Source organism: Hermetia illucens, chromosome 5 (assembly GCF_905115235.1).
Source record: "Hermetia illucens chromosome 5, iHerIll2.2.curated.20191125, whole genome shotgun sequence".
NCBI lineage: Eukaryota > Metazoa > Arthropoda > Insecta > Diptera > Stratiomyidae > Hermetia > Hermetia illucens.
Window position 1 is genome coordinate 116,185,427 of NC_051853.1, and position 20,903 is coordinate 116,206,329.

A 20,903-nucleotide genomic window follows, 5' to 3' on the forward strand; every position below is an offset into this window, starting at 1 on the left:
TGGCAGAAGACATTAAGCTGCTGGGACGGCATTGCAAACAACGGGAGGAATGCTTTCAATACAATATGAAAGCAAATTAACAAACCGCATCATCAGAAGCATGCCATTATCTTAGGCAAGTGTCATCTGTCTAATCTTCTGATTAGGTAGAAGCATGCAATTGGAAAATGATCATTGTGGGGTTTAACTATGGCACTGGTTCGACAAAAGTATTATATCCCTGCCCTGCAACAACGGGTGAAGAAATGGATTAGGAGATGTACGAGATGCTTCCGTTCCAAAAGGCAGTCGGTTGCACTCAGTCTGACCGATCAATGTTGGCCCTTTCAGATTAAAGGAGGCTCGTTGAATGCGAAGTCCAAAAAGGTTTATGTTGTCATATCATTTGCATAGCAACTAAGGCTCTTCATTTGAAAGTGTGCTAATCTCAACACAAATACGTGTCCCACCGGAGGATGCCTAGCGCAGCAGTGAACTGTTTGGCTCCATAACATCAAAAGGCCAAGTCATTTTGGAGGATTGTTTGAGGAAGCTGCAATCAGTGGCGAACCTGACATAAGAGGACTTCCATATAGCAGTGTGTTTCCGAGCAGCTGTCCTATTCACTGTCAGATAACTTCCATGCTCTTTAGCTGCTGACATCCGTACACTTTCTTATCCAGCGCCGGCGAGCCGACGGATAAATGGCGAGAATATTTTGAGTGGATTTCAACAGAAGGATTTGTTCATCCTCCACTTCCACAAACATAGCCGACATGTCCACTATTCCAACCACCACCAATAAAACGAATGAAATCGGGAAAAGCACCAGTATTTGATGGCATCGCATCTGAGCTCTGGAAATCGAAGGGCTAGGACCCAACACTGTGGTTCAGCGAATCCTTGAAACGGGTTATTGAGGCTCGTAGAACACTATCCGAATGGCAAGAACGTATCACAGCTTCAATATATAAAAAGAAAGGTAATCCAGCAGAATGTTTAATTTACCACCAAATCCGTTGCTGTCCCACACCATGAAAATTTTTGAATGCATTCTTCACAACCATATTCGCAACATCGTTCAAATTACCAAGAATCAAGTGGAGTTTACCAAGAACTGCGGAATCACTGACACAAAACACGCTGTGCGGTTACTCAAGGTGAAACACCGTGAAAAGTATCGCCCTCTTTACATTGCATTTCTGCATCTGCAGAAACCATGCCAAAAGAACACGTTGGTTTAAATTGCTCTACCACGATCCGACAGGTAAAATTCAAAGTGTGGCGAGTGTATCAAAACCGCTTCGTGTCACCATCGGCGTTCATCATTTTCACACGGGACATCCAACACCCAGCGCCCTATACACTGCTTTATGCAGATGATGCTTTCCTGGCGCCTAATAGCAAAAATGATCTCGAGCAACTTGTTCAAAAATGGAATGTCTGCCTCATGCACCACGGTCGGATTGAATCTGAATAAAACGGAATTCATGTCGACCGATTCCCATGAAGAAGGTGCTATCACTGTCACAAAACCTTAAAAAAGGCTCCTGAATTCTGGGAACGGGTCCTATTTTCCGACGAAGGTAAGCTCTGCAAAAGAAAGTAAAGAAGTAAAGTAAAGAATTTAGTTTGACGGAAGAAGGGAACAGCGCTTAATAAATAAAATCTTGTTCCGCACACAGGATATCGAACACTTCTGTTGTCTTAATGCTTTGCTTACCGACCGTCGAGCCGCGATGGATAGATGGCGAGAATATTGCGAGTAGATTTTAACAGAGGAATTTGTTCATCGTCCACTACAAGCGTTTGACCGTGTGCTATGTTCTACGACAACACTTAGTGCGAGAAGAACTCGTGCGCTGGCCCAAATGCTCTACCACGATCCGAAAAGTAAAGTTCGTAGTGTGGTGGGTGTATCAAAATCGCCTCGTGTCTCGCCTCTCACCAATCCTCTATGTTCTTGTTATGGACACTGCCATACGGGACCATCAAGCGCCCTATATACTACTTCATGCAGATGATGTTTTCTTACCGTCCAGTAGCAAAAATGAGGAGGAACTTGTCCAAAAATGGAATAATCGCCTAACGCGATTTAAATATCTCGGGTCAATGCTATCAGCCAATGGAGAACTGCGTTGTGAAATTGCTTCACGCATCAGCACATCCTGAGTGGAGCAGCGTTACATAACTGGTGTTCTTTGTGATAGACATATCAGCGAATGTCCCAAATTTAAAATTTACCGCTGTGTCGCGCTCTATGGTTCTGAGTGTTGGCCCACTATAAAAGGCAATGAATGACATCTTACGGTAATGAAGACGAAGATGTATAGCGTTGGACTAGTAGCGTGACAAGTTTTGATAACACACGAAATGAGGATCACAACCGATATGGGGTTGCACCGATCGTGGGAAAATTGCGAGAGAAGTGTGTTCGATTGTATGGTCACGTAATTCGCGCTAACGAGAATTCCTCGCCAAGATTGGTGTGGCCATAGAAGTCGGTGGTAAGCGACCAAAACATACGGCCGAAACAACGGTGCCTTTATACGATAAATAGGGATCTGAAAGCCTCGTTATTGTATCCAGATTGGGCTTTTGATAAAACATTCTGATTGGAAGTAGTGGTGATCTTGTGGATTATTCCGCACAAACTAGCAGCTTTCAAGAATATTTTCTCGCAACGCTGATAATAAAATAATTCGACATCAGATATCATAGTTTATTTGAAGCTGTTGAAGTCTCCAAATATCGTCCACTTACGGTGCATGTTATTGTGAGCACTTTAATAAGGAATAATTTCGGAATATTTTATTCTAATTGTTTTAGCTTTTTATTTTTTGTAGATATTTCATGTTTATCAATTTTTGTAGCCACTTTAATTGTAATCTTTTGAATGAATGATTTCCTTTCCCTCCCGTAGGTTTTCTTACAGAAAATTATATTAAATATATCAGGAAATAAAATGGAAATAGACGTTGCTAGCTAGAAAGTTTAATAACAGGGGAAAACAGATAGATAAAAAGCGTATATTATTCACATTGGATTGAGATTAAGTTACATTTACTTACCAAAGTCCCATCGCAAACATGAGTATCTTCTCGATAGAGTGCTACAATCCATGGCCAGTCTCCAGGTGAAGCGGTTTTTGGTAATGAAACTCCGTATTTTGTTGATAGAGCAGATTGAATTCCGCATTCTAAATGCCCGCATTCAACAAATAACGCCTGTTTCAGTCTGCAAGCTGTTCTCACAAAAGATATTTCTGGTGCATAGGGATCAAGTACTCGAACATAATCTTTTATTGGTTCTGTGTCATTCCTGATTTCCACTTTTTTGACAGAACTACAAAAAAATAAAAAAAATAAATAAAATTTGACTTTTTTGCATGAGGTCTTACTCGTATCCCAAAGATTTACATAGGGAAGTAGCTACTGCTTGTCTTACTGAAGCTTTTGAATGACCTTCAAGACCTTCAGCACAAAGTTTTCCTGTGGTTCCTTTCTCAGAAAATACTGCGAATCCCTCGGAATAAAATCTTGGAAGGTATGGCGTCAATGGAGGGGGATTTACCAAGAAGGAAACTGATGGTGCGATAGCCACTATAGTAGATGCGAATAAAAAAATGTTGTCATGAATACCTAGAATAATTTTCTTTAGGACTAAGTAATACTAACGGCAATCTTTTTCGTCAGCTCCATCGGGACAATCGATTTTACCATCACAACGTGCAATTTTCGGTACACAGGCACGACCTCGACCACAATAAAGACTGTGTGAATTACAGAAGGTGCAGCTCCTTTCGTCTGACAAATCTGGGCAATCTGGAATTCCGTCACAAAGCCTCGGTGATTGAGCATTTGATTGCAAATAATGAACACAGTTTGGTTTGGCATAACATGACTGCGGACCGGTGGATTCAGGAAATCTCTCACAATCAAAATATTTTCTAAATCGTTCCGGCAGTCTGTTCTCACATCCCTTTAGAAAGGCTTGGCAATACTCCCTGCACACTTTTCCAACAGTCGGTTCGAAAGGCTCATGAACTTCACATGGTGGCTGTAATAATCTGCATACAATGTCAAATGCTTCCCGAAAGCACTCGGCATCCACCAATTCGCGAAAAGAAATTACATCTTCTTGAACTTCTTTCAACGATTCATGCCCCAAAAGATTCGGATAAGTTGTAACGTTATAGCCTATTGATCGGCAATATGTTAATTGGAGTGCACTGCATTGACGTTGAGGTTTCGGAGTCGTCGATGTCGTAGAAGTTTCATTCAGAATTTCAAGAGGTGATGAGGCTGTAGTCGGAGGCTCTTCAACTAATCCTGATACTTCCTTTACGAATAAGCTCATTGGCTCAACTGTTACGTTTGTAAAATATTTGGGCTTCTGTGAATTAAACTCTTCCGAAAAGATTGCAAGCAAATCAGCCGTTGACACCAGTCCTCGGTAGGGATCAAAAAGTAAGTTGAAAATTACTACAAGTTCATTTGATCCCACAGTGCTGCAAAGATTAGTATATAGTTAAAATAATTAAAAAAATTACATGTTTAAATTTGAAAATTCATTTACTCATACCCATCTAAGCCTAAAATTTCACTCCCATCATAAGCTTCTCGAAGATCTGATCTCCTTATTATCAAATTTATTCTTTCTCGATAATCACGCGCTTTATGCTGGAAACGCAACGAGTTTTGATCAGCTAATTCCATTGACCATTCATCGCCGCTGACGACTCGAAATTCTCCTCGAAATACTCTTTCCGGTAAAGGATCTGGTCTGAAATACGTGTCTTAAGTAAAAAGAAAAAAATAAATTATCATACAGTTACTTGACAAATTAAATATTTGCATGTTCACTAAGAGGATCAATACTCTTGTAGAAAGAGATTTCAAAATTGCCGAATTGTGACAACTGATTGTAGTTTAATCAGATACCCAGTTTATTCTGCATTGCGCCCCGAATTCCCACTAATGTGTATTTATGGTGCTTTTAGCGAAACAAATGACCAAATTTATTTGTAGACTTAATTTCAGTGGCTAGTTAAGTTTTTATTACACAAATACAAGTATTTCATAGAAATGTGTATCCCATGAGCGAGTCGACAGATATCAGCTAATGCATGTGACTGATGCATATTATCAAAAAAGTGGGAAGTGCTTCTGTTCAAACGAAGACATTGCGAGAAAATATGTACGAGGTGCAATTCAATTCAAACAGGTGTGATGAGAAGAGAGTGGGAAAGGGTATTCCCTCCGGTACAGAAATTTGAATAAAAACTGGGGATAATAGGGGGGCAACATATTTTTCACGTCAAACTCTGGTAATTTCACCCCTTTTCCGCATAATTCTTACCCGGGCCCAGACTTTCTTTCTACAGTGCTGGATTGAAATATCAACTGGTGAGGTGGAATGCATCAAGAAAACAGTTCGGAGCATGCAATGAAGGTGGCGAGCGTATAGTCGATTTTGCCACTTCCTGTCCTGTATTGTCCTTCTCAATACATGGTTTATCAAACGATTGTTTTATTTTCCTACTTTTTATAGTGGAAACAGTAAAACGTAAATTGACTATATTTTTATAAGACGCCCATTTTATTACCGTCACTATTGCAAGTCGTTCCATATAAGACCAACGCACCTCAACATCGGCCGTCGATTGCTGTTTGCGAATCCAGCCACTGACCAAACAGCGTGAGGAACGCACTGGCCCACCGCGTATTAAATTGTGGCGATTTCGTGAGAAAAAGGAAGAAATGATTGCACTTACGAGATTATTAACCATTACAAATGTGGAAAAATCGTGGAAGCAAGTTAAAAACACGATTCATGCACTGGCCCGCCATGCATTGAATAGTAGCGATTTCGTGAGAAAAAAGAACAAATTATCCCCCCATATCCAATTACGGATGTTGAAGAATAGGAAAACTAAGTTAAAAGCATGTTTAACGAACCCCATGGAACCCCACTTTTCTTAAGGTTTTGTGTGAAACGAAACCTTATTAGAAACGAGTCGGTGTCTCTCTGTCTGTCTGTCGGTCTGACTGTCTGTCACACCCGATTTATTCGGAAACGGCTGGACCGATTGTCATGAAAATTGGTGCGAGTATGTAATCTGGTGTTCCCTTTACATGCAGTAAGTGGCGCCATTTTGTGTTAAGTTTAAGGGGGGCTTCCCATACATGTGAATGGGGCGCTGCAAATTTCTTTTCACACAATGTAACCATGTGGGGTATCAAATGAAACGTCTCAATTAGTACTTTTCTAAACTGGTTCAATATTTGATATTGAGTGAAACATAGGGGAGGGAGGGCTCAAAATGTGACCATCAAAAAGTGTAAAAGGTCTAGTTCTCAGAACCTATCTAATTAAAAATCAGAAAAAAATCGCAGTGGTGCATCGCTACGAAATCTAGGCCTCAAAATATATCCGGTTCCGATATCTACACAAATAATGTTAATAATAGTATATTTCCACATTTTAGAAATTTATTTATTAATTTATTATTTATATTATATTCGTCATTTTATTTTATCAAATGCCTGCTCAGGATACAATCGCGAGGCCTTTAAATCTCCATCCAGCGTATCAAGCCACCATTGACTTCGATGTTCAGACCAATATTGGTAAGTGAATTTTTGTTAGTGTGAATTACGTGAACACACCATCGAAAACGCCTCACTCGCAGTTTTTCCTCGATCGGTGTAAACCCATATCGATCGCGGATATTCTCATCTCAGACGTGATCAAAACTGTGTCACGCCACCAATGCAACGCAACATCTCCATCTCCATCACCGCAAGACGCCGTTCATTGTCCTCTATAATCGGCCAACACTTAGAACAATAAAGAGTGGCAGGACGGACAATATTGCGGTAAATTTTCGATTTAAGACGTTTGTTGTTTGTTGATACGTCGATCACAACGAACACCAGTTGTGGAACGTCACTTCATCCACGTTGGGTTAATGCGTGAAGCAATTTCATAACGCAGTTCTCCATTGGCTGATAGCGTTGACCCGAGGTATTTAAATCGCTCAGTTCTGGGCAGATCACTGCCCCTGACAGTGATTGTGCCTGTTTCATGGGGATCGGTCGTCAAAAATTCAGTTTTGTTTAGATTCAATCTGAGACCGTGTTTCATGAGGCGATCATTCCATTGGACAAGTTGCTCGAGATCATTTTTGCTATCAGATGCTAGGAAAACATTATCTGCATAAAGCAGTGTGTAGGGCGCTGAACGTTGGATATCCCGCGTGACGGTGTGCATAACAAGAATAAAGAGGAGTGGTGAGAGGGCACTTCCTTGATGAACACCAACAGAGACACGAAGTGGTTTTGATACACCCACCATGCTTCGAACTTTACTTTTCGGATCATGGTAGAGCAATTGAACCCAGCGCACGAGTTCTTCTGGCACTAAGTGTTGTCGCAAAGCATACCAGATGAGTTCGTGTGGCACACGGTCAAACGCTTTCTCTAGATCCAGAAACGCAATGTAACGAGGGCGATGCTTCTTACGGTGTTTCTCCATGAGTAACCGCGCAGCGTGTATTGCGTCAGTAGTTCCGCAGTTCTTGAAAAATCCGCCTTGATTCACGGTTATTTCAACGATTTCGTGAATACGGCTGTCAAGAATGCGTTCAAAAATCTTCATAGTATAGGAAAGTAACCGGATCGGACGGTAATTTGAACACTCTGCTGGACTACCTTTCTTTTTCCATATTGGAACAGTCGACAATGATTGTGGAAATGGAGGATGAGCAAATTCTTCAGTTGAAATTTGCTCGAAATATTCTCGCCACCTATCCGTTGTGGCTCGACGGTTAGTAAGCAAAATACCGTTCTTGTCATTCACGCAACAGAAGTGTTCGATATCCTGTGTGCGTCCGTTACGGCTTTTAGCAAATCGATACAGATCTCTCTCGCCATCCCAACTGTCCAGTTTATCGTAAAGATTTTTGTAATCTCGGGTGACAGCGGCTGCTTTCATTGCTTCCCGGTTGGCATTCTTACAAATTTGCCAATTAGCGGGCGTTTTATCGTCGAGAAATTTATGGTAGAGGCGTTTCTTTTCATGGACCTTCATTTCAACATCATCATTCCAAAGTCAAGTATCTCGGTTGATGTACCGCTTACCCGACTTAGTGACCCCGGGGATTGCAGAGGCCGCTTTGTGAATCGTGTCTTTCCATGATTCTTCCACATTCGTAGTAGTCGGCAATCGTAAGAGTGAGATCATTTCTTCTTTCTTCTCACCTAATCGCCACCATTTAATGCGCCGCGAGCCAGTGCGTTCCTCACGCTGTTTTATCGGTGGCTTAATTCGCAGGACGGCAATCAACGGTCGATGGTGAGTTGCGATGGTCTCATAGGGAACCACTTTGCAATCAGTGACGGTGGTAAAATGTCGGCGTCTTATGAGAATATAATCGATTTGCGTTTTACTGTTCCCACTATAAAATGTGGGAGGATGAGGCAATCGTTTGATGAACCATATATTCATAAGTACAAGGTCATGGGTGTCCGCAAAATCGATTATACGCTCCCCACCCTCATTGCGCGTCCTGAACCCCTTTGCCCCATGGCACCTGTTACCGTCTGCCTTTTCACCCACATGACCATTAAGGTCGCCGGCAATAATAATATAGTCGTCAGCAGGCACGTGACAAGTCTTTTCATCGAGAAGTTGCCAGAAGGCATCTTTCTCGTCATCAGGTCGACCTGTCTGTTGTGCGTACGCGGTGAAGAAGTGAATAGTGCAATCAGCTGATATAATGGTGAGCTTCATCAGTCGATCATCAAATCGTTCGACTTCTTTAATGGCATCACGGAAACTCTCTGAGATGGCAATGCCAACACCATATTAAGTGTGCGGATTACCAAAATAGAGAAGTTTATAGCCATTTTTACCGCGTTCGCGTTCAATGTCGCAGCTTTTGGCACCAGACCATCGGGTTTCTTGTAGAGCGCAGTTATCAATGCCCTTTTTCCGAAGAGTTCTTGCGAGTTCCTCTGTCTTCCCAGTTAGGGTACCAACATTTAGCGTGCAGACACATATTTGTTTTGTTCATTTTTTTTTGACTAACTTGCTTACGTCCTGACGCCGTCCATGCGTCAAGAACCCTTGCCCATTTCTCGACAGGACCGGGGCCCGTCCTGCCGCGTCGACTGAGGTGGACGCCCTAGCATTTCTCCGAGGCTTGTGACTCAATCCGATCATCATGTTTGTAACGACATTGTATGCATTTTCTTGGTCGGCCTGTCGCGGGACCTGTCACCAAGAGAGATCAGGTAGGATTTAGCATAGTGGAATAACTCCAACTACACTCTATTTATCTCTTTGCTTGATCTCAGCATTTTTTTTTGTTTTACTGAAGTTAGTGCAGAGTACGTTGCCTCAAACCGTCTTCCTTTACCTGGACTTGGGAGCAGCATGATATGTTAATAGCATAGCGAAACTAGGCACTTTAAATCCACCAAATTTTTAGAGTATATTGCGAGGGTTTGAATATAGCAGATTTTTGAAGGATTCGGCTTACTTTCAATTTATATGAGAAAACCAGGTTTTGTTTTTATTGACTTTTATATCTAAAATTCAAGTCATTACACTTCAGATCTGAAGTTATTATTTACCATACTGACTTCTGTCGTAGCTCATTTTAATGGTCTTATCACGTACTTTAAAAGAGCTTTAGATCAATTTCCACTGGGGTTACTAATTTTGCGTCATTTGACCTTGAAAGTATTAATTTTTTCAGACAGTACGAATTTACGTTTAACGACCTAGAACGCAGTCCATACGGTACCTACAATGATGCAAACCACATTTAATAACAGAAAAAATTAAAATATTAATTTAAAGATATATAAAATATTAAACATGCTTTTTCCAAAGGAAAAACGATATGTTTAAACATGAATAACTTGAAAACTACTACTTGTACGAAAAATTTTCATAGGACATTTGCTTAGAATTGGACATTCAATCTGCGGTTATTTCGAAAAAAATATTTCCACCCCGGAGGGAAAGCGCACATCGACATACATATATATATAACTTTTATTTCTTATGCCACCCTCTACTCCTACCCCAAATTTCATGTCAATCGGTCTTGACTGAAAGAATTCGAAGGTTGAAAGCTTTAATGACTGAACTATAAGTATACTCAACTGTTAAAATATGTAATATGACGAATATTTATATTTGGGAAGCATATCATAAATTCATTAAATATTTATTATACTTACAACCAATGTACACAAAAATGCCAGCTACAAGAAGAGCTACAAGGAAGGTAGCTACAACAGCACATCCGCACTTTTGGCTATCACCTAACTTTCGACGTGTAAAACGAATATCTGAATCTGTTGATAAAACTGATTCAGTTTTTCTTCCGTGGGTATTCTTATGATGCCGGCTGCACTTCGTATTTATGTCTTTACTACATGAAACCTGAAGAAATGAGCAGAATTATGTGCTTTGAATTCAATTTTTTAAATCTTAATAGGGATGGTGAATTATTTTAGTGTTCAATTTGCTGAAGGATACAAGGTATACAATTATTTCTGTCTACCAGCTTTTGCATTGAAAAGTGAAATTCAAGTGTTTATAATTAGGCTCTTTTGCCTGAACTTTTTGACTGGATATGCATGATACTTGAAGCCGTGATATCCCGCAGAAAATGTAACTTGAAACGTGTTTGTAAAGGTATACGGCACTTGAAACCGCTACCTTTTTTTCACAGGTCAGAAATTGAAAATAAAAGAAACACGTATTTCAATCGAAACGTGAACAACTTTTATTTAGTGAATTCTATTCTTATACACTATTAATGATAAAACAAGAGTTGCATTTTAAAATAAAGATTAAAGTGGGTCACATGTGCTAGCGTCAGCAATCGATATACTCAACAATCGATAAAATTGGGTTACGAGAGCTGGCGCACTAGCGCATGATGCGCAAAAACATAAACTCCAGTTTGCAGGCTGCATACCACTTGAAGACGTGTTTGCTGTGTCAAACCGAACATTCATTTATTTTTGTTGTATAGGGTGCGGCAACATAACTTCCTTTTTTCAAAACTCAATAAAAACTATTGTATGCATCGGAAAATATTTATTTATTTTTTATAATGTAGGTACATGTCTAAAGTTTTTATTTACATGGTTTTGAAGATCAAATCTGTTAGGTGACGTCCCCCATTCTCCATACATTGCGTAAACCGATTTCTGGCGTTTGTCATGACTCTTGTTAGCATAGCAGGCGTTATGTTGGCAATTTCTTCTTGGATGTTGGTCTTCAAATTTTGTAGGGTTCTTGGACGGTTCACATAAACACGGGATTTAAAAAAACCCCATAGAAAAAAATCACAAGGGGACAGATCGGGAGAACATGCCGGCCATTCCAAATCGCCTCTAATTGAGATAAAGCTTTCTGGAAAGTGTTCCCTCAAAACAGCAATCGATGCTCTTGAAGTGTGTGCTGTTGCACCGTCTTGTTGGAACCAAGTGTCTCCCAAATCCAAATTTTCTAACCTTGGGGAAAAAAATTCTGTAGCATGTTTACATACCGGTCCGAATTCACTGTCACTGTAACCTCATTTTCCTCAAAAAGCCAAAGGCCAATAATTCCAGCTGAGGAAATTGCATACCACACTGTGACTTTGGGTGAATGCAAAGGCTTTTGATGCAATTCTCGAGGGTTGGTGTCAGCCCAGTAGCGCATGTTTTGTTTGTTAACCGACCCACACAAATGAAAATGGGCTTCATCGCTAAAAAAAGCAATAGCACCCTCGGGAACGACATCAAGAAGAAGCTCACACGCGTTCATCCGAGAATTGAAGTCACGTTCTGAAAGTTCCTGCACTATCGCCATCTTATAGGGATGAAAATGAAGATCATCACGAAGAATTCTTCTCACAGAACGATCGGATAGTCCAAGGGCAGATGCGTGTTTGCGCGCAGAACGCCGTGGCGATCGCAACATTGACGCTCTCACTGCTTCAATGTTCTCAGGTGATCTAACGGGCCGAGGCACTCCAGTTCTTCTTTTTGTCGCAGTTCAAGTTTGTCTGAATGTAGTGACCCATGTAACAATTGATTTGCGGTCTGGGACGGGAGCCAACGGGGCTAAATTAAAGCGATTCCGAAATGCACGCTGTGCTGCAATAGCCGAACATCCGCTTGAAAAGTAAACCTCAACGGCAAAGGCACGCTCCTCTCATTCCAACGCATGATGGCGACTGAACCATGCCGGGACAAAACTTTACAGTATCCCCTCTTGAACGAGACCACTAGCGCTCCGCTGTGACATCAACTAACTGAGTGGCGCGCATTTTAAAAAAGGAAGTTATGCTGCCGCACCCTGTATAACTAAACCCAACTATGGTCCAAAAGAATAATTTTGATTTGGCATGCCCGTGGTGAACCCTCGATTAGCAGCTTCATTTCACAGGAAGCAAATTGGCGCCTACATTGTACATGTATGAGGTTGGTTCTTTCATAAAGAAAGGTTTGTGATCCAATGATGTCGCATGAAGAACCTGAAATATGCGCCTGGATGTTTCGTGGCAGCTATTAAGCTGGTGGATATTTTTATTGCTACTAGAGTTCCATTCACTTTAACCGATATGGGAAGTAAGTTGAATAAATTAAACTTTCTTCTGTCAGCCAATGTTATCCTTATTGAAAATAGTGCGTAATAGTCGATAAATCGTCCTGTGGTCTTTATTAGGCGGTATAAGTGTAGCACATTGTCGTCTTCTATGGGAAGATGTGTTTCTGAAGGAAATCTGACCGTGATGGTTTAGAATTCCTCTCGGAGTCGCTGTGGTGGCAGGAGCAAAAATGGCTGATAGTTGCGTGATGAGCACTGATGAGTACGCTGATTATCGTGGTTTGTTGTTGAAAATAGTTGAAGTGGCAATGTGATTATCATTTGTTGTATTTATGTGATTTATCCTTGTTAAAATTGAATTGATTGATAAATTTTCAATACGATTGAATTCCTGTCGAGAATTAAGCTGGTCTATTTTAATCAGGTTGATAGTGGAGTCTACCATGAGGTTTGGTTTTTACGCAAATTTATTAAGTGGCCTTGATGTTGCGAATAGTTGCTGACATTTTATCAGAATAATCTGAGTCCAATACCCATTACATTGGAGGGCGTCGTTTCATCCTTTTAGTGTTGAAAAGGATATTATCTAGTTTGTTCGTTTCGCTCAAACTGGAACACCAGATGTTACCTTGTGTTCCGGTGATCAATGAAGTTATTTCCTGCGTATATGGTGACAAATCGTCGTACACTATAATTCTCCATTCATCGACAACGTGAGCCACTGTTCCAATATTTTCAAGGTGTACTCCAAGGGTGTTTTTGAATTGTTGTATCTTAAAGTTAGCTGCTTGCTTGGAGCAGGATGGCACTAGCATGCAAGCAAACAAGCCCTCAATTCCCTATCCGGCAGTCACTTTCATACTTTTCCTGGGTGTTTTTCCGTCCTGTGGATCAGCACAGCTTGTACGAGGTAGTTTATTTTCAGGTTGCTGGGTTGCTGATTCCAGCTTAGGAATTATTTTGTTTACTGAAGCTGGTTTTTCTACTGATAGCGGAGCGAATCTATGTATTGGACTGGTCTATGTGGCGTCTGCTGTCTTTACATCGACGACTCGGACAACCCCTTCTAAGTCTGGATTATTCTTCCCAATAGTCATTTCATGACCGGTAAATTGTCGTTCTCGATGACGTCTATCGCAATATTGGGTTGTTTTCCAGTCGTAGCCGTGTTGAGGGGATGAAGGTATTTCTTGGACCAGCGTTCCCAAAATTCCGTTTTAATGCCATTTATTTGTCGCCAATCTGATAAGAATGTGGTTTTCCTTGGTGAATCATCTGGATTGACCTTTGCAGTTAAAAGTTCACCGATAAGGAAGTGCCATGGGGTTAACGCAGTCAGGTCGTTTGGAAGCTTAGAATCGCATCTACTTCTATTAGGACTGTCTCCAGCATATCATGTGAAAACGTGGCTGGCTCGATGGTTTTCCATAATAAACACTTTGCACTATTAACGTCGGCTTTCCAAAGTCCTCCAAAGTGTGGTATTCTAGAGGGTATAAAGTGAAACTCCATGGCCTTTTCACTGCAATCTGCGGTAACTGAATTCTGAGCTGTCTGAATAAAGCAATTCCTTGAGTTCCAATAGCTTATTTCGTGCTCCTATGAAGTTTGTTGCGTTGTCGCAAAAAATCCGTCATCGACCAATAAATCTTCTAAGTGCTGCTAAGAAGGTCTCTATTAACAAATTGGAGACAAATTCCAGATCCACTGCCTTTGATGCGAAGCAACAGAATACCAAAACGTATGTCTTCCGTGGTTGTTTCCTTCTGATTTGGAAGTGGTAGTATATTGTATCACAGAAATAAACACCAGTGTTGATAAATGAACATGCTAATTGTACTCGTGGTGCAGGTAGATTACCCATAATTAGGCTGAGTAGTTCCGGATTGGCTCAGATGCACTTGAGGTTCAGTGGCCAGAAAGTCTGCCTTGTTAAGGCTAAAGGCCTTGGGGACCAACATGGAAATTTTTCTTAGGTATAAGCCATACATTATCATTTTCTTTGTGATCTGAAGCTGGGAACAACATTGGGTATTTAGCGTCGAAGGTTAAATTTGTTGCTTCGAGTCTTCCATCTACTCTTAAGATACCGTGTTTGTCCAAATACGGAGCAAAATGGCTTAATGAGTTGGAGGTATGGGGCTGTTGATGCCGTTATAAATGGCAGATTTCGGCCTTGAAGTCTTCTGAACCTTTTTAATATTGGGATCTGCACCAATCGATGAATCCCAAAATCTATCCATCCAGTGATCCTAAGCAGCCGACTAAATGTTTTCCCGTGTTGGATTTGACTAATAAAGTGTGTTGAAGACCTTGCTGTAAGAGTGTTGACTTTGCGCTCGATGTGATCGTCTACAATCGAACTAGTATAAGCAGCTGTCCATCCATGTTCGTTGCCATGCAGAAACAAGTGTTTAAAAAACCATAGGTAGCAATCCTTTAATTTAGTCTGTGACATCGGAAAGTCAATATCTATGGTAGAAAAAGAAGACGAGGCAGACCCTGCCTAAGATGAAGCGATGGCGTAGGTCAGGACGCCAGACAGCTTTTAGAGATATCGAATTGGTGGACCTCGGCGCAAAACCGGGATGTCTGGAGTTCCTTATTAAGGCAGGCCTAGACCGGATACCGGTTGTTGGGCCGTTGATGATGACGATGATGATGTGACATCGACCTACACATGACATGCAGTTGTGATGGTTGGGAAAGCTCATGAATGACGTTGATCCTGTTGGCTACGAATATATGAAATACGGAAGATTGTGACTGAATCCAAGATAAGACAATCTGGGAGACCGTCCAGTAAAAAGTTGGAGTGCCAGGCATAGTCAGTATGTGCTTGATATGATCTGCAAATTCCGCTGCTAATTTTTCTGCACTCAACTCCAAACGATGTAAAGTGACTTGTTTAATTGGTGCTAGATGAGATTACTGTGTTGTCTTGTTTAACTGAACATATATAGGCAACGGCGCCGTATGCTTCTGTGGAGGCATCAGAAGAAATGTGAAGCCGTTTTGTGTTTGGTAAGCTGTATGCATACATATGACGTGGTATGACTATATTTTCCACAGCCTTTAATTCCTCACAAAATTTCATCCATTTGGTATGTATTTCCATTGGTAGTGCGGCATCCCCATTCAGTTTTAGTTTCAACGCGTCTACTAGGAACATTTTCATTGCTGGTACGGTTAGGGCAACTAGTCCGAATGGTTTGGTCTCCAGGATACCCGTAAAGTTTTGATGTAGTCGTCCTCATTTCCGCTTAAGTCAAGACACAAGTGAACATCTTGTGGGGTAATTACTGTAAGAGACGTTTTTCGTGCCTACACCATTTCCTCAAGTTAAATCTGGCTTAGGAAAGTAGTGATTTGAGCTCTGCTTGAGTTCTCAACAATTCTTGCAAACTATCGGATGCGATTATGATGTGGTCGACATAGCAATTCTGTAAGATTGCTTGTGCTGCGTAGGGATGCTTGGTCTGTTTTTCTGGACAAGGTTTCCAAACATTTGGTTGCAAAATATGGAGTTGATCGCGTATCATGTGTAACTGTGTGTAATTGGCACCGCCTCGTGGGTTCTTCCGTGCTGCTTCTCCAGAGCACCAGTTGGAATTTCCTGCCTGTTCGAGAGCCTGAGAGTTCGATCCGACGGTACATTTTTTCAATGCCCACCGTGATCACGTATCTAAACTGCCTGAACCGAAGTGAATGAGGGAATAGTGGTGCCTGTCAGCAATATATCATTGGGCGCGACGTTGGACATAGTCTTAGCCAACGCATCGAATGCGACTTTGACCTTTGTTGAGGTAATGCTAGGCTTAATGAGGCAATCGTCGTGGTGGGGTTGGGGAATGTCTGTAACCTCCTGCATGTGGCCCACTTTGAGATATTCGTCCATGAAGTTGATGTACCCTTGACTTAGTTCAGACTGACGCTTGGGCTCAAGCGCATAGAACCTTCGAAGGGCCATATCCTTGCATTCGCCCAGCTTACTTGCATCATTTGGGAAAGATAATGCAACTTGGAATCGTCCCTCGACAGTTCGCTTGATCCATTGGTCGAGAAGTGCTTCGTTTTGTTTTTCACTTGGTAAGAAGTGCTCCCGTGCCTTATTTAGGATTTGAGGGGTCCTAAGTCCGCATCCACTTGATATCGGGAAGAACGAAATGGTCCCTAAACAAAAATTGTCTAGCTCCGGGTAAGCTTTGATCGATACTGTGGGCTGATTTACATGGGATATAATTTGCATTGTCGTGTTTTGTGAATTATAGAAGGGAGCGTATAAAACCTGCGACTCGCTTCTGTCACGCTGCTCCCAGGGCAGAGGTGAGCCAGCATCTGATGAGTTGCTTCTGCCCTGATACGAAACCGTAGAACCGTGTTTCCTGTTCACTCCTTGGTGATATAGGGCATCCACACAGACAGATTGTGCTTTAGTTCCACTCTCGCCAAACTTAATGCAAGTGATAAGCTGACAGCAGCGAGACAAACACAAGACGAACACAGATACCCACGACGACTGGGATTCGAACCCAGAGCAGGAAGATTGGGAGGCTCACGCTCTACCCCCCAACCATACATAGGAATCTTCAAATGTATTTTAATTTTTAAAATTAGTATATTATTCATATAATCCCCCCCATATACCATTCCCGGGAATTTTCCGCTTAACCATTAAACTATACTATTTTTTAATTTTATATTTTTCTCTTAAATTTAAATTACATTAAAGAGCAAATTTTTAGGGAGTGGTGATCAATATCAATTTTTTATGTACAAAAACAAGCATTTTTAAGGTTTTGTGTGAAACAAAACCTTATTAGAATCGAGACGGTGTCTGTCTGTCCGTCTGTCTGTCTGTCTGTCTGTCTGTCTGTCTGTCACACCCGATTTATTCGGAAACGACTAAACCGATTGTCACGAAAGTTGGTGAGAGTATGTAATCTGGTGATCCCTTTACATGCAGTAAGTGGCGCCATCTTGTCTTAAGTTTAAGGGGGGGGCTCCCCATACATGTGAATGGAGGGTGCAAATTTTTTTTTCACAGAATGTAGCCATGTAGGGTATCAAATGAAAGGTCTCAATTAGTACTTTTCGAATCTGGTTCAATATTTGATATTAGATGAAACATAGGGGAGTGAGGATTCAAAATATGACCCACAAAAAGTGTAACAGGTCTCGTTCTCCGAACCTATCCAACCGAAAAATCTGAAAAAAATCACAGTGGTGCATCTCTACGAAATCTAGGCCTCAAAATATATCCGGTTCCGATATCTGCACAAATAAAGTTAATAGTAGTATATTTCCACATTTTAGAAATTTACCCGGCAACCCCCCTTATGTTCATCCTAGAAGTACAAAATTTGGCATGCGTGTAATGAAGAACATAATGCACAGTTTGGTCAAGTTTGAAGAAAATCCAACCATTACTAACAAAGTTATAGGGGGTGAAACTTTACAATTTTTTGTGCATTTCGTGCACTCTACAACCTGCATGACGTCATCATCACATATCAATTCTTCAATACAACAACGAAATGAGTTCTTATGAATTGGGTCCCAGAGAATTATTTTGTTTTAGTTTTTTAGTTATCTGCCAACCAGACATGTGTGTATGCGTGCTAATGAACTTTGCGGGTAGTGCCTAATTCAAATAGATATAAGAAGTAAATCGGAAATATGGGTACGATCAATTTATATACGTGCATATATGTGTACAGTATTCGGTAATAGGCAGTTTGTTTGTTTAGGGTGAGTGTGATATCTATGGCTGTAATATGTACGTATGTCTCGTAGTTTGGAAAAATATGAAGGATTATGTTGAATTTGTAGCTATATACGGACGGAAAAATATGCGTTGAAGTTTCTCACATAAGATGAACACAAAACCTTTATACCCGAAGCGCGAGCTTCCGGTATTCCGACTTGTTTTAAACTGATGCTAGTGCACACACCTTTCCGAGGTCCATGGGAGTCAATTCTTAAACTTTTTTAGCCGCTTGAATTTCCAGTGAGAAAAAATTCTGTTAGCTATTATGTTGTGCTGACTCTTCTCTCTATCTTCTTTTCCATTATTGTGTCCAAGTCTTTCCATAAAGACTCTCCATAGAGCAAAGTTCGAGAAAAAATAGGGAACACCGGATATACATCTCAGAATTTTAGACTGAGACCGCTGAAGCAGATTTGACTGATATTGATGACTGGTTTGGCAGAGCTCCATAGTTGAATTTCGGATTTGTATGTTAGATTAACGGCTTACAGTTCAAAGAGAGCGATGATTTTTTGTGAACCATCGACAAAAAATGCTTGAATTCAAGTTTGAGTTTGTTGATTTTTCGCATCTGTATATTTCCAGATAAGCCTTCTATCGAGGTGTATCCCCAGGTATTTAACGTCTTCCGATTGGGGTATAACAATTTTGTTGATCTACACTTAAGGACAATTTCCTTTCCGCAAAGTGAATGTTATTTGCATACACTTCGACTCGTTGGCTTGTATCCTCAACATCTGAAGCCTACTTCCCTTAGATGCAATTCCAGATAAAATTGCGGCATCGTCAGCAATGGTGGTAACAGGAAAATCTTCCGTGTATATAAGTTACAGTACAGAACCGAGTACCTTCCTCTGAAGAACTCCTGCTCTGATCTTATGTTGTTCACTGAGAATATCCTTATATTTCACCTGGAATCTCCGTTTTGTTAGGTACGATATTAATAGATTGTGGAAACAACCAGGGAGTAGTAATTTGATTTTATTAATAGTGTCCGGAAAGCAGAGTGGTTAGAGCGCAAGGTTGTCATACGGAAGGTCGCGGTTCAGATCTCATTGGTGGCAGTGGAATTTGTATCGTGACTTGACGTCGGATACCAGTCGACTCAGCTGTGAATGAGTACCTGAGTCAAATCAGGGTAATAATCTCGGGCGAGCGCAATGCTGACCACATTGCCTCCTAGTGTTACGGTCTTGAGTGAAGTGCTCTAACACACTTCAAGGCCCTGATCCAACATCGATTGTTGCGCCAACGATTATTATTATTATTATCAATAAGAACTGTGTGCAAACCTTTGTCGAATGCTTGTATGATTTGATTTGAGCACCCTTCCTTTGGGAATCATTGTTACAATTGCATTCTCCGAACAATTGGGGAAATATCCGGTTCCCAAGATTGTATTGAAGATATAGCACAACAATTTGAGACCTTTTACTGGCAACTGTTTCAACATGAAAGAAGCAATTAAATTATACCCTGGAACCTTTTTGAGGTTGACTTTTTCCTTATTAATATTTCGATATTATATTATATAAGAATGTTTGCAGGTGCCCAGGTAGGCATTTGTCGATCGATTAGCTTGAATACTTCTTCCAGGTGAACTGCGAAAGCTCTGACTTTGTTTTCATCACATTTCGCCCACTTGCCTGCGACAGTTCTTAACCGGGACTCGCTGCAAGTTGGTTCTTTGATGTTATCACATTATAGTCTCAAGCAGCGATGAATTTGTTCCATAAGGGGGCCATCCCCTGTGTCGAATCCGAGGAATTGATTTTTTTTTCTGGCATCAATTTTGTCTAGATATAGTGTAGAATATATGGGTAAAGTGATTTTTTGATATTCGGAGTCGTTCGGAAATTACAGTGTTAAACAGGTAAAATGTCACATGCCAGGTTTATGTCATCGCCGTGATAAAGTGCGTATTTATCGGTCCGAATGACATTCGAATGGCTTCGCTAAAATTATAAAAATTGAAGCTAAGGCTTTACCTGTGTTTCTTCAAGAAACCTAAGGTTTATGGACTAGGTATACCAGATTGATGGGCAGTTTTATGGTGAAAAATCTAAAATTCTACTTTTCAAATGCGTTTTTCTAGAAACTGCAAGTTGAAAATCTACTGCCACCATAGCTCAAAATCTATCCAACGAAATTCTTTGAAATTTTCACCACTTATTCAGAACATATTTCTACGGTCCGCAAACTAGGATAATTGTGATCCATTCAGTAGTTTTTTTTTATTCATTAAGGAAGCCTTGAAAAAACGCCACAATTTACAAAAAAAAATTAACAAGGCACCAAAAATTTAGCTTTTAATGGTTTTTAATAATCCTTGTTTGGGGACTGTTGTTAAGTCCGAACGTTAAAATGCCGTTTACATTTTTTCTCTAAGATGATCGCAGCGCCCTCTAGCGTGGCAACGGAAAAACACATTTTTTTTGGAGATAGGTGAATAATTTGCTCTGTATTTCACTAATAAACTATACTATCGGGCTGAAAAAATTATTACGCATGCTCAAGACATTAATAAATT

General features: G+C 40.7%; 1 protein-coding gene across 3 annotated transcripts in view; it reads right to left on the minus strand.

Annotated features, from left to right (window-relative positions):
- The window catches only part of LOC119657837, a 177,334-nt gene that overhangs the window by 25,508 nt on the left and 130,923 nt on the right, over positions 1 to 20,903 (minus strand). For all 3 annotated transcript variants that reach the window (XM_038064959.1, XM_038064958.1, XM_038064960.1), the window contains 5 exons: positions 10,236 to 10,440; positions 4,564 to 4,777; positions 3,657 to 4,489; positions 3,380 to 3,581; positions 3,051 to 3,324 (listed from right to left, as the gene is read on the minus strand). In XM_038064959.1, coding sequence (XP_037920887.1) covers positions 3,051 to 3,324; positions 3,380 to 3,581; positions 3,657 to 4,489; positions 4,564 to 4,777; positions 10,236 to 10,440 — 1,728 coding nt within the window. The remainder of the gene's footprint in view (positions 1 to 3,050; positions 3,325 to 3,379; positions 3,582 to 3,656; positions 4,490 to 4,563; positions 4,778 to 10,235; positions 10,441 to 20,903) is intronic.